General features: G+C 42.3%; 3 protein-coding genes across 13 annotated transcripts in view; 1 reads left to right on the top strand and 2 right to left on the bottom strand.

The window, feature by feature from the left end:
* The window catches only part of LOC310668321 (vomeronasal type-2 receptor 26-like), a 77602-nt gene that overhangs the window by 54505 nt on the left and 9634 nt on the right, over positions 1–13463 (top strand). The window contains exon 3 of one of the 11 annotated variants that reach the window (XR_014506680.1): positions 9785–10543. The exons of the other annotated variants lie outside the window; for them this stretch is intronic. The gene's annotated coding sequence lies outside the window, so the exon portion shown is untranslated. Of the gene's footprint in view, positions 1–9784; positions 10544–13463 lie in introns of those variants that run through there. 11 annotated transcript variants of the gene reach the window in all.
* LOC310668478 (vomeronasal type-2 receptor 26-like) overlaps positions 580–13463 on the bottom strand; it is a 29046-nt gene continuing 16162 nt past the window's right edge. The window contains exons 2-3 of the mRNA XM_083421822.1: positions 1848–1974; positions 580–1579 (exon numbers count right to left, since the gene is read on the bottom strand). Coding sequence (XP_083277948.1) covers positions 681–1579; positions 1848–1974 — 1026 coding nt within the window. The 3' untranslated portion in view covers positions 580–680. The remainder of the gene's footprint in view (positions 1580–1847; positions 1975–13463) is intronic.
* On the bottom strand, positions 5048–6633 carry LOC310668259 (vomeronasal type-2 receptor 26-like; the record flags this gene model as incomplete). Its single annotated transcript, XM_083421283.1, has 2 exons — positions 6218–6633; positions 5048–5926 (listed from the first exon to the last, which is right to left on the bottom strand). The coding sequence occupies exons 1-2, from the start codon at positions 6551–6553 to the stop codon at positions 5048–5050; spliced, it is 1215 nt and encodes a 404-aa protein (XP_083277409.1). The 5' UTR covers positions 6554–6633.

Here is a 13463-nt window from a genome sequence, read left to right on the forward strand (position 1 = left end):
CTAATCTGGTGATCCACTCAACATCAGTGCACAATGTGTCATATCCTGGACAACGCAATAAAATCAATTGGACTCCAGTCAAGGCTTGGCTAAGGTCAGTTGCTACTCTTTGGAACAGGGAGCAGAGCTTACACAATACAGAAATTAAACCAGCAGACTACGGAAGATAATTTAAATTATTTTCTCAATTTATTAATATACAAAGTTTAGGAGAATCAAATAATGTGAAGCGAACTTCTGAATGATCCAGCATACCTGTAGAAAATGGAGCACAGGCATTTGAATATCTAGAAATGACAACTAGAAAGTATTGTTGAATATCAGAATTGATATGGTTAATAGCAAAGCAAAAAGACTATAAAACCTAACTCCCATCTCCCTCTAGACTATCTTGTTGTGAGATAAATATAAGTTCCCAAAAGACAAAATTTTTAAAAGATAATAGTTTACAAACTAAGGGCAGTAGACCAGGACTCATTGTAGTCATTGGCAAAGCAGGGTAGCAAAACATTTCCTCCCATCTTCCTGTTTATGTGAATAGGACTACATAAAAGTTGGGCTAAGAATGAACATAATCTCTTTCAGAGGTAGAGAAGGAGCAACATGGATGAGCAGGTGTGTTTCCTTTATGCACTTCTGGACATCAGGAACATGGAATGTTTTAAGAATCAGATGTCCCCTTAATTTCTGGTTGTCAGGTGCTCCTTTGTGTTCAGATCAGGCCTCAGCACAATAATGTAGCACTTGGGAAGGAAGATGCAGCCCAGAAGCCCAGCACTGGAGGCCAACATAGAGAAGATCTGCACGGCCACCATGTACTTGCCCTTGGTGCTCAGGTAGGTGGGCACAAAAGACACCCAAACACTGCAGAAGACCAGCATGCTGAAGGTGATCAGCTTGGCTTCGTTGAAGGAGCCAGGCAGCTTCCTGGCTAGGAAAGCCACCGTGAAGCAGGTGGCAGCCAAGAAACCCAGGTAGCCGAGGGCAACGTAAAACATGGCCACAGACCCTTCGTTGCATTGCAGGATGATCTCTTCCACCTGGGAGTGCATGTCCGGCTCTGGGAATGGGGGAGAAGAGCCCAGCCAGATGGTGCAGATGAGAACTTGCCCCCCAGAACAGGAGATGACAATGGAGTTGGCCAGACTCTTGCCCAGCCATCTCCTCACTCTGTTCCCGGGCTTTGTGGCCAGGAAGGCCAGCACCACTGTGATGGTCTTTGCCAAGACAGAAGAAACAGCAACTGAGAAGATGATGCTGAAGGCCGTTTGTCGGAGAAGGCAGGTCTCTTTCCTTGGGCGCCCGATGAAGAGGAAGGAGGACAAAAAGGAAAGCAGGAGGGAGACGAGCAGGATGTAGGAGAGGTCCCGGTTGTTGGCTTTGACTATGGGAGTTTCCTTGTATTTAATGAAGATTCCCAACACAATGCCAGCTGTTAAGGACAAGAAGAGGGCAACAGAAGCTAAAACCATTCCCAAATATTCTCCATAAGTCAGGAAGGTGGTGATCTTGGGGACACATTGATCTCTGTCCTTGTTTGGATACTGATCTTCTGGGCATTTGGTGCAATGTTCTGCATCTGAGGAAGAGAAAAAGAGTGGCTGCAACATCACTTACATCGCTAATGATCTGAATTCGATTACATTTTGAAGAAATCCTAGAGATTTCTTCCTTATGGTCATTCCTTTCAACTCTCTTCCAGGATGTAATGAAGGTGATTGTAAAGAAGTTGAGGAAGGAGCCACATTCCCCAATGTCTGCAGAAATCTCACAAAAAGTGTTTGAGACTGGATTACTGCCCTGTGTTTACTCTCTCCAGGAATTTCTTCCCCCTTGGAGTCACCCACCTTCCTGGGCAGAGAAGGTCCCTTCCGCACACCGAGCACAAGCATAGCAGCAAACGGGCTTTCCTTCCAGAACCATCTTGGCATATCCAGGTCGACATCTTTCTGTACACCTGGAACGAGGCACGGCCTAACCAGAAAGACAAGAAGGTGCAAGAAAGAGGAACAGTTAGGAGTATTTGTGGGTATGTAATTCACTCATAGAGTGAATTGAAACGGATCTCTGGACTGCAGCCTTTGACCCCTCATCAGGGTCCTTTCAACCCCCCACTGACCATTGGGGTGACCAGAATATCTTGTTCTTCATAAATCGTTCAGGACAACTGAGGTTTGCGCCACAGAACTCTGTTTCCTCTTCTCCGTTTACCTGCTTCCCTGCTTCAAAGAAAATGGCACTGGAGTCTGAAATGTGATTTCCCCAAAGTTCAGGATTCAGATAATCTCTCAATCACTAATTAAGACAAATTTAATATGACTTTTCCAAATATTGGTTTCCCTCACTCTGTTCTTGAGGCATGCAAGGTTTCCTCTTATTGCTGATGAATGTTCTAGTTATTTCTAGTTCATATGCCATTCCTTAACATTAACCTTCTATTACAATAGGTTTTTTTTTTAACTTCTCATCCTTCACCAACAGCCGTGCACTTCTCAATTTCTGCACATACAATAGTTTAACATTTGCAACATCTACAAGTGAGCTTACTCCATAAATTTAAAATATCCACAATAAGCCAGTAATTATCATTTCTAAAATACATTACTTTCCATCCTTCTGCATGTATGAAAACCCAATAGTTCACTTTTACTAGGGGCTTTCCCTTTTATCTACGTAGTCCTTTCTGTCGAAGATTCTGGTGTCTTCTCTGAGGACCTCTGTGCTCTATCCTTCCTTTGAGCACCCCAAATTCACCTCCTATCTCAGCTGCTGTGAAAAGAAAGAGTGGTGTTTGCAGCTGTTATTGACGGTCAAGACACCATTGGTCAACCTGATATCCTGATATGGTCATTGTTCAGCGGTTGTTTAAGGAAAAACATAGTAATCATCTTCTAGCCTTCTCCCTTTGTGATTTACCCTACCTTATTGAATTTCTTGTTCCACTCAATGGCTTCTGGGTTAATGGTGAACTTTATGCCAGCAGACGTCTCTCTCCTTATATTCCCAACTTTCACAAGGTCATGAGACTTATTGGGATAGATTGCCCAGTTCACAATATCAAAGTCCACTGGTAGCTCCCAGTTGTCATCCAAGCACAGCCTGCCTCTGGAAGTATTCAGACACCGGATTTCTCTTAAGAAAGGGTGAAGCTGGAATGGCAGGGGAAAACAGCAGCATTAAGAAAACGGGAAGCCAAGATGGATATCTCAGTCCTACTCACTTCAACCTCTTAGGATTTGGGGCTGCGTGTATCTCATGTAGACGGAATTCCTGTTCAGCCATTTCTCTTACTACAGACCCTGCAAGTGCTCCAATTTTCCAGGGATGTCCCTGAATTAGTGACAGTTTTTCATTTGATCCTGGAATTTCCCAACTTTGCTTAGAATGTCCCTAGTTTCATTGGAGAAGTGTTGGCAGATGTGGAGTTATCCAACCCACAAGGCGTCCAATCCTATATCGGGAATTTTTATTATGTTTAATATTTTAGTATGAATTTCTTTATGTTGGGAGCTGCCCAGAGGCTGAGGCAACCCAAAAAGATGTGTGGGGTATAAACAGTGCTATTTCTTGTCTGCATTTTTTCAGTTGATTTAGAACAAATCTGATGCACTGAATCCAAAAATCACATTGGTTTTGCTCAATCAGGTCAAGTTTTTGAGCTATGGCCACATGCCATTTTTTTACGTTTTTGTTCACATGTACGCTTGTGTGGAGCATTTTAGTAGAAGTTGGTGGGGGTAAAATGCCATGTCAAATAATTGTTTTGATTGGAAATGATTATTTTAATGACAAGAAGTATTCAGGTCCAATAGTTCTGGGTGATTATGTCGAAAAGGGATCAGTTTGAAGTCATAAAACCTTGAAATCTTCCATAAATTGGTGCGGCAAAGCATAAAGTTATTTTGGTATTAAACTTGGTGACCAGGATAAAGCTTGGGCGCCACACACGGTGTGCAAGGCATGCACCGAGACACTACGTGGGTGGACCAATGGCAAGAGGAGTCTGAACTTTGGAATTCCCATGGTTTGGAGGGAGCCGACAAACCATGTCACTGACTGCTACTTCTGCACTGTTGATGTGACTGGGATCAACAGAAAGAACCGGAGCAGCCCCAAGTATCCTGATCTTCAATCAGCACGTCGTTTTCCAGGATTGACCATGGAGAAGTTGAAAGCTGGCATCTTTGACGGTCCTCAGATCCGTCAGCTCATCAGAGATCCAGAGTTTGGAAACTCAATGAACGAAGTGGAACTGGAAGTGTGGAAGGCATTTGTTCTGGTAGTGAAGAACTTTCTTGGCAACAATAAGGCCAGAAACTACGCAGAACTTGTCAACAACGTGCTGACTGCTTTCAGAAACCTGGGCTGCAACATGAGCGTCAAGATGCACTACCTATTTTCACATATGGACCTGTTTCCTGAGAACCTGGGTTCAATGAGTGACGAGCAGGGGGAGAGATTCCATCAGGACATGAAAGAGATGGAGACCAGGTATCAGGGTCGCTGGGACGCAGTCATGATGGCTGACTACTGTTGGACTCTGAAGAGAGACCTCCCTGCCGCTGAGCATTCCAGGAGTTCCAAGAAGTTCAAGCCCTGAAGTTTGAAAAATGGTGAAGCAACATGTAATTTACCTGTACTTACCTTTATCAATGCCCACCATTCAGTTTACAGTAATCGATGTTTCTATCAGGTAATCAATATATGTTGTTGGAAAAACATTTTTTTCTCTTAAAAATATATTTAGGATGTTATGTGTTGACAAAAATCAGCCGATAATGCCACAAAAAGGTAATCGATTTTGTCACAAGATCTGATTTTTTTCAAATCAACATAGCACAAAAACCTGACCTGATGGAGATAAATGGATGCCATTTCCTGATCCAGCAGTGCAAAAATACCCTAAAGCAGTTGTAGAAATCTAGACAACATTCAAAAAGTAAAAAATTGTTGCCCAGTGATTATCGTTATGGAATGGGACGTCTCTATTTTCATCAGAGAAATGTTGGGCTGTATGCTACTATTACTAGTACTAATAGTAACTATGTTATTTTGCAGGTCTATCCCCAGTTAAGATCAGCATCTGTGTGGACTGCTGGTTGCAAAAAGGGAAAGGAAATACCTGCCACGGCTGTAGCCTTTGGGGTCCCCATTGCTCTCCTTCCTCCACCATCAGCCTCCTCTGGGATCTAGATGAAAGCGAAGCATGCAAGGCCTGAGCCACAGCTTGAACATTGATGTAAGTGCCATAGCTGTCTAGAGAAGGGACTCTCTCACGCACCTCTTGGGGCAACGGCTCCAGTTTCTCCTCCTCTCTGCATCTTATCCTGCCTTTCACAGACAACAGATGCTTTGAATATGAACACTGAAATGCTTGATCGAAATAATCCCCAAGATTGGTCTGCAATTCCTCACCTTTGCTGCTCCTTATTCCAGTCTGAATTGCAAAGGACAGAGAACCTTGGAGGTGCTGGAAGTAATTTGGAGGGAGGAAAATGCCAACTCTGATTTCTAGCAAAGCTGTTGTGATCCAGACTTTTGCCCCTATTTCCTTCTCATAGAAACGATGTATTACCACGATTATTAGGATACTCCATGCACTGGTTATATAGTAAACAAATACCCCAACTTGTCTCCATAGGAAAAAAGGTTCCCCAGGCCTGAAAAATTGATCCAAATCACTTTCTGGTACTCTTTTTGATAAAGCAATGCAGATCCCTTTGCTGAGCATCAGAGGTTTCACAGCGCTCACAAATCTTTCTCCATTTTCATTGTCTGGAGTGCAGAGGCCAATCCACGTCCATCCAAAATGCAGGAGCAATTCAACAATCCCCTGGTACTGACTTTCCTCTTTGGGAGTCATCCGGTAGACAAAAGGGAACAGGGTTTTACCTTCGAGAACCTGGGCAGTGAAGCCATAACTGATCTAGCAAGGAAAGCAAAAGATCACCAATTTATTTTACTTTCAGCATAACGGGTATTTAATCATTTGAAATGCCTGATATCTAAATCTCTGCTGGCTGAGGCTGATGGGAGTTTTAGTCAGAAATATCTGGAGGTGTCAAGCTGGTGAAGGCTCAGTTTTGAAAAAGGGATGTTGGAGCCATAGCTCAGGATTTTCCCATTTTGAAAATATCCCTGCTTGACCTATCCAAAGAGAAAGTAGAATTTTACGCAGTTGAAATTCTCTGTGCTTACATGCTTTCCCACTACTTACCTGTGGGATTTTGTAGATGCCTGACAAGGCTGAAATCACTCTTGAGATGAAAGTGTTGCTTCTTTCAAGAACAGCCAGCAGGTGATTCTGTTCTCCACAGTGATAATTGGGAATATTGCATCCACTGCCTGCAAGCAGCTCTAGCATGGCGTCCGAAGTCGTCCTTGCATCGAAATGGTTCTCATAGAGGTTGTAGCCCAGGGTGATGTTGGGTAAGAGCCTGAGATCCTGGTTGATCTCTTGAATGGTGAACGGGAAAGGCAACACGTGCCAAAAGTGCCTAGTTTCATGCCTGCAATAAATGAATTCTTTAAAAAGAGTGAAACTGATATTCATATGAATGGGAGGGAGGAAGCATTATATGATCTACAAAGATTAGTATTTATTTATCCTTTTACATTAATATCAAAACTTTTCCTGTCTAGCATAGAACAAAAATTTGGAGATCTCTGCTCCATGACAGGAGCTTTGATGCAAACAGCACACAGAGCTGTTCAACAGTGGAAGAGATTCCCTCCGAAGGTGACCATGTGTCATGGATGCATCAGGTGAGATTCTTCCGGGTTCCTTCCATCTCTGCAATCTATGATTCTATTATATAGTGGTACTATGAGTAAGAAATGAAGGCGCCCCTCAAAATGTGTGCTATACTGGGACGTTGCTGCAAGGGCTGCTTTTGCTGCAGTGGTCTTTGGCTTCTTCCAAGGGGCTAGACTATAGGTAGGTAAGAGACCATTTGAATGAAGGAGGAGAAGCACCAAATACCTCAGTCTCCTTTTACTTAGAAATGAGGCCTGGTGGCTTTCAGGTTTGAGTGTGTGGTAAAATCTATAATTTTGCCCATCTTTGGATCAGTGACTCCACCAGTGAGGACACACCCTGGTCTGTATTATTTTATATAATCATTTTATTTGAAGCATATCATTCCTCCTTTCACCCATAAAAATTCACCCATTTTCAAGACTTTCTTAAAGCGCTTGTAATTATTTTTAAAAAGACAGTGACAGAAAGGAAAAAGTGCTGAGATTGGAGGTGGAAACCTTTAATGTAGCCCATGGTGGGCTGTAGGTCTCCTGTGGTATTGTGTCAAGAGAACTGTGCTAAGGCTGTTCACAAATGATCCAAATAGAATAAACATAAAATAATTTTGGCAGCTTGGAAATTGCTTGAGTTTCATGCCTCCCTCTGGGATAGGAAACAAGTACCTATGGATTCCACGTGAAGAAATATCAAACATCTCACTACTTAGAAATGAGGCCAGTTGTGTATGTGAAAAAAGGAATAATTCCTTTTCACATTTTAGAGCCCTGACTCCACGAACAAGGAAGTCTCCTGATTCATATTATTTTATTCATCATTTCAATTAAAGTACATCTTTTCCGCTCTTCAGCCACCAAACGTCACCCAGAGGATCTTAAATTCCATTTGTAAAACTGTAGCATTCCCTAACGACAGTTTCTGAATTGTCCAAATGGAATAATATTGAATAAAACCCTTGAGCCTTGGAAATTGCCTGAGTTTCATGGAGGTGGGAAAATTCAGTGCATCCTTTTGACTCCTGACCAGATTCATTGGCCTGCTTGCATTCTACTAAAAGCAACACAGAATCAAAGGTAGGAGACTGTTTCACTAAGGAAGACCCAGGGAACAAGGAAATGGGAGAGGTTTGGGTGGAATCTTTTTGTGGACCCCCCAGCTCCCATCAGCCCAGCCAGCAAGACCAATGGACAGGGCAGGGTATTCCTGCAACATCAGCCCTTGGCTCCCTAGCCCTGAGAAAGGCGCTCTTTCCTTGATAAATAGGAACCATTACAAGGACTGGAGGACCATGAAACCTATCCACATATGATTTTATATACCTCTCACTCCTGGCGAAGGGTGTCTGAGAAAAGATGTATGGAGTTTCCTTATAAAAGGTTTTTGGAGAGATGATCCCACTGATGAGAAAGTGTCCAGGCTGGTAGTAATTGCGAGCATCCGTTTGATCCCTGACCAGATTCAAGGGGCATTTCGCCTTGTGGTTCCCGCAGACTCCAAAGGGCATCATGAGCAGCAGAACCTGCAACAGAAGCAGCAGGGATCTCATTCTGGCTCTGCCTCCTCCTCCTCTTACTGCCAAGGAGGCAAAGGAGAAAAACCCAAAGACTCTTGCAAGACCAGACTGGGTGGGCTTTCCCAATCTGGGTGGTTTTCAACTCTACCTTCAGAGCTTGGAAGCGCAAGGCAGGCACACCCCTCTGTCGCCAGCTCTGCATCTTGTCTCAGTCTGTCTCCAACACAGGAAATATTCTCTGCACCAACTTTTTCTTTCTCAGACACAGCGCAATTAATATTGTCATGTTGCTTTCCGTGGCTCATGCAATCTCCCGAAATATCTCCTGAGCTTTCAGAAGATGAGATGACTATAATTTTGATTATTCCAAGTGGAATAAGTTTCATCACAAAAACTTTCTGGAGTCTTGAATGGCTCAAGCGGCAGGTGCCAAGCTGGAGAAAAACATGCTTGATTCTAGCCGATCCCTTCTGATGAAACTGGTGGAATATGATGAAATGTCTAAACTCAGAGGACAAAATGATTTATTGTTTTTTTACGATCTTTCCTTACACATTAAGAAATACACAAATCAAACATATTGTTCTGTAATGAAAGAAACACTTTACACAAAAAGAAAATAGAAAATAGAAAAGAAAAGGGGAAAAGAAGAGAAAGAATATCAAGAAATAGAAAAAATAGAAAGTTAAATGAAGAATCTTATCAAAGGCATACAGTTTTGTAAGAAATACAAACCATCAGCGACATTACTATAAACATATATTTCCATCAAGAAGTCCTTTTATCTTCACCTTATCAATTTCCTCTCGCTTCTCTTACTTTTCTTATTTATGTCTTATCTCTGGTTTTATTCCCAGATTTGTTAATGACTTCCTTCTACCTCTATACGGTTCCTAATTCCTCATTTCTTAAAATTTTTGTGTCTGTTCTTATTCTACAAAAGACCATTCTCTTAACTCTGTGAAATTTAGTCTATGCTCTACCAAGAGTAATCATGGGAAACATATTTCATCATGTAATTTTAATAAACATCCCATTCTTTTTCCTGAATGATTTCTTATTGATTCTCTTAGTTTGGCTAATTCCAGATATTCACATAGCTTTAAATGCCATTCTTCTTTTGTTGGTATTACATTACTCTTCCAATATTTTGCTACAAGAAACCAGGCAGCTGTAGTAGCATAAAGAAAAACAGGCCTATGGGATGTTTGTTGTGAAAATACCCAATAAAAATAATTCTGTTTTTTAAGGAAATGTGTATTTTAACATTTTCTTCTATTCGTCATATATATCGTGTCCCAAAATACTTTAATTTTTGGACACGTCCACCACATGTGGAAAAGGTTTCCATTTTCATGCTGGCACCTCCAACATTTACTGCCTTTTAAATTAATCTTTGCTAATTTTGATGGAGTCAAATACCACCCGTATACCATCTTCATAAAATTTTATTTAATCAGGTAGCATGCTGTGAATTTCATATTATTTTTCCACAGGCTTTCCTGTCATTCCAGCTTCACCCTTTCTTGAGAGAAATCCGGTGTCTGAATACTTCCAGAGGCAGGCTGTGCTTGGATGAGAACTGGGAGCTACCAGGAGACTTCGATATTGAGAACTGGGTGATGTTTCCCAATAAGTCTCGTGTCGTTGTGAAAATTGGGAATATAAGGAGAGTGACGTCTGCTGGCATAAAGTTCACCATTAACCCAGAAGCCATTGAGTGGCCCAATAAATTCAACAAGGTAGGGGGAATCACAGAGAGGGGAGGCTAGGAGATCCTGAATATGCTTTTCCTTGAACAACTGCTGCAAAATGACTATATCAGGTTGACCAATGGTGTCTTGACCGTCCAATAACAGCTGCAACCGCCACTCCTTCTTTCCACAGCAGCTGAGATAGGAGGGGGATTTGGGGTGCTCAGAGAAAAGATAGAGCCCAGAGGTCCTCAGAGAAGACACCATCTATTTCCGAGCCAGACTGAGAATTTAAGAATTCTGGAAAGAATCTTTAACCGATTGGACTATTTAGATAAGAAGAAAAGGGAAAGCCCCTAGTAAAACTGAACTATTGGGCTTTCATACATGCAGAAAGATGGAAAGCAATTTATTTTAGAAATGATAATTACTGATTTATTGTGGATTTTTTAATTGGTGGAGTAAGCTCACTTGTAGATGTTGCAAATGTTAAACTATTGTATGTGCAGGAATTGAGAAGTGCACAGCTCTTGGTGAAGGATGATAATTTTTTAAAAAAAATCCCTATTGTAATATAAAGTTAATATGAAGAAATGGCATGTAAACTAGAAATAACTAGGGAAATACATCAACAACAAGAGGAAACCTTGCTTGCCTCAAGAACAGAGTGAGGGAAACCAATATTTGGGAAAGTCATATTAAAGTTGTCTAAATTAGCGGTTGAGAGATTCTCAGAATCCTAAAATTTGGGGAAATCACATTTCAGACTCCATTGCCATTTTCTTTGAAGATTTATTAAGCAGGGAAGCAGGTAAACGGAGAAGAGGAAACAGAGTTCTGTGGCGCAAACCTCAGTTGTCCTGAACGAATTATGAAGAACATGATATACAGGTCACTCCAATTGTCAGTGGGGGGTTGAAAGGACCCTGATGAGGGGTCAAAGGCTCTCTCGATGAGTGAATTACATACCCACAAATACTCCTAACTGTTCCTCTTTGTTGCACCTTCTTGTGTTTCTGGTTAGACCTTACCTCTTTCCAGGTGTACAGAAAGATGTCGACCTGGATATGCCAAGGTGGTTCTGGAAGGAAAGCCCGTTTGCTGCTATGCTTGTGCTCAGTGTCCGGAGGGACCTTCTCCGCCCAGGAAGGTGGGTGGCTCCAACGGGGAAGGTATTTCTGGAGAGAGTAAACACAGGGCAGAAATTCAGTCTCACCCACTTTTTGTGAGATTTCTGCAGACATTGGGGAATGTGGATTCTTCCTCAACATCCATAGGATTAATCAACTTTATTACATCCAGGAAGGGCGTTGAAAGGAGTGGCCATAAGGAAGAAATCTCTGGGGTGGAAAGTGGGCAGCTGTGAGAGGAATTCCCACAAACAGTCCCTTTTTTATTTTTTATACCAAGTCACACCAAAAAGGAAATAATTTTCCTGCTCATCCATGTTGCTCCTTCTCCACCTCTGAAAGAGATTATGTTCATTCTTAGCCCAACTTTTATGTAGTCCTGTTCACATGAACCATAAGATGGGAGGAAATGTTTTGTTACCTTGCTTTGCCAAGGATTACAATGAGTCCTGGTCTCCTGCCCGTAATTTGGAAACTATTATCTTTTAAAATTTTTGTCTTTTGGGAACTTATATTTATCTCACAACAAGATAGTCTAAAGGGAGATAGGAGTTAGGTTTTTTAGTCTTTTTGCTTTGCTATTAACCATATCAATTCTGATATTCAACAATACTTTCTAGTTATGTCATTTCTAGATATTCAAATACCTGTGCTCCATTTTCTACCGGTATGCTGAATCATTCAGAAGTTCACTTCACATCATTTCATTCTCCTAAACTTTGTATATTAATAAATTGAGAAATTCATTTAAGTTCTCTTCCGTAGTCTGCTGGTTTAATTTCTGTATTGTGTAAGCTCTGCTCCCTGTTCCAAAGAGTAACAACTGACCTTAGCCAAGCCTTGACTGGAGTAGAATGGATTTTATTGCGTTGTCCAGGATATGACACATTGTGCACTGATGTTGAGTGGATCACCAGATTACGAGTGAGCCAGCAACAAGTTCAGCATTCGAGGGAAGCAATGAGATGAAGCCAAATAGTTGGATTCCCTGCCTGCCAAACCTTTTAAGAGGAGGCATCTTATGCTCAGTCAGGAAGGAAGAGCGAGAGGCCTCCTCCTCCAACTCAGGTTCCTCCCATTTATAGAGCAAAACCAAGATCAGATGGGAAGTGAAAATACCGTATTTTTTGCTCTATAACACGCACCCGACCATAACACGCATGTATTTTTTAGAGGAGGAAAACAAGAAAAAAAATATTCTAAATGAAACAGTGGATGTATGATTTTTGTGGTTCATGCTGTGGCCACAGACATGTGATCTGACAGTGAGTTTGGAGTAGCTCAATGCAAAAATCCTGAGGATCCATGCTTTCTAACCATGTTTTTGCACCACTGTGGCCCCAGGCAACAGTGGGTGCGTGATTTTTTTGGTGCAAGATGTAGCCATGGACATGCTATGTGATCTGATGGTGAATTTGGGGTGACCCAGTGCAAAAATCCTGAGGATCCATCTGGATCCGTGCTTTGTAACCACATTTTAAGTGGGGAGGGAAGGAAAAGCACTCAAGGGACAAGGAGCACACGTGGGGTGTGTGGAGAAGGATGTTGCTAATAATCCAGAACAGGGGTTTAACAGGAGAAGGAACACACGTGGGGTGGGTGGAGAAGGATGCTGCTAATAATGCAGAAGAGGGGTTTAAGGGGAGAAGGAACACGTGTGGGGTGGGTGGAGAAGGATGCTGCTAATAATGCAGAAGAGGGGTATAAGAGGAGAAGGATCCTCTCCTCTCCCACTTTGCTCCTTTAAAGCAAGCAGGCTCTGCTTTTCTTCATCCTCCCCGCTCATCCCCAGCTTAGCGAAATGAAAAACTTTGCTGCTATGTAGCGAGCTGAGTGGGGAGGAGAGAGGGACAGAGAGCCTGCTTGCTTTAAAGGAGCCAACTGGACAGGAGTCGCTTACACTGGTGTAAGCGGCTCCTCTCCTCTCCCGCTTTGCTCCTTTAAAGAAACAGGCTCTCTGTCCCTCTCTCCTCCCCACTCAGTGGCTCTTCTCCCGCTTTGCTGTTTCAAAGCGAGCCACGGAGGAGGGAAGGAAGGGGAACCATGGATCCTCTGCTCACGACTGCAGCAGATTCCCCCTCCCCCGCCACCCGCAGGCATTCCCTTCATAACACGCACAGACATTTCCCCTTACTTTCTAGGAGGAAAAAAGTGAGTGTTATGGTGCAAAAAATACGGTAATTGACAGAACAGCCACTGATAAAGCATTTAGATTCATTAGCTAAGATTGCATCCTACTTAGACTTTCATCTCTCCAGACTAGTGGAAAGCTTACTAAACACTAAACAGTAGCAATTCAATGAAGGCTCCTATATAAATTTAATAATTAAAGGTCCCGAGAAAGCTGACTGGGTTATTTATGTATGCAA

This window comes from Podarcis tiliguerta (assembly GCF_965153285.1).
Source record: "Podarcis tiliguerta genome assembly, chromosome: 18".
NCBI classification, from domain to species: Eukaryota; Metazoa; Chordata; class Lepidosauria; order Squamata; family Lacertidae; genus Podarcis; species Podarcis tiliguerta.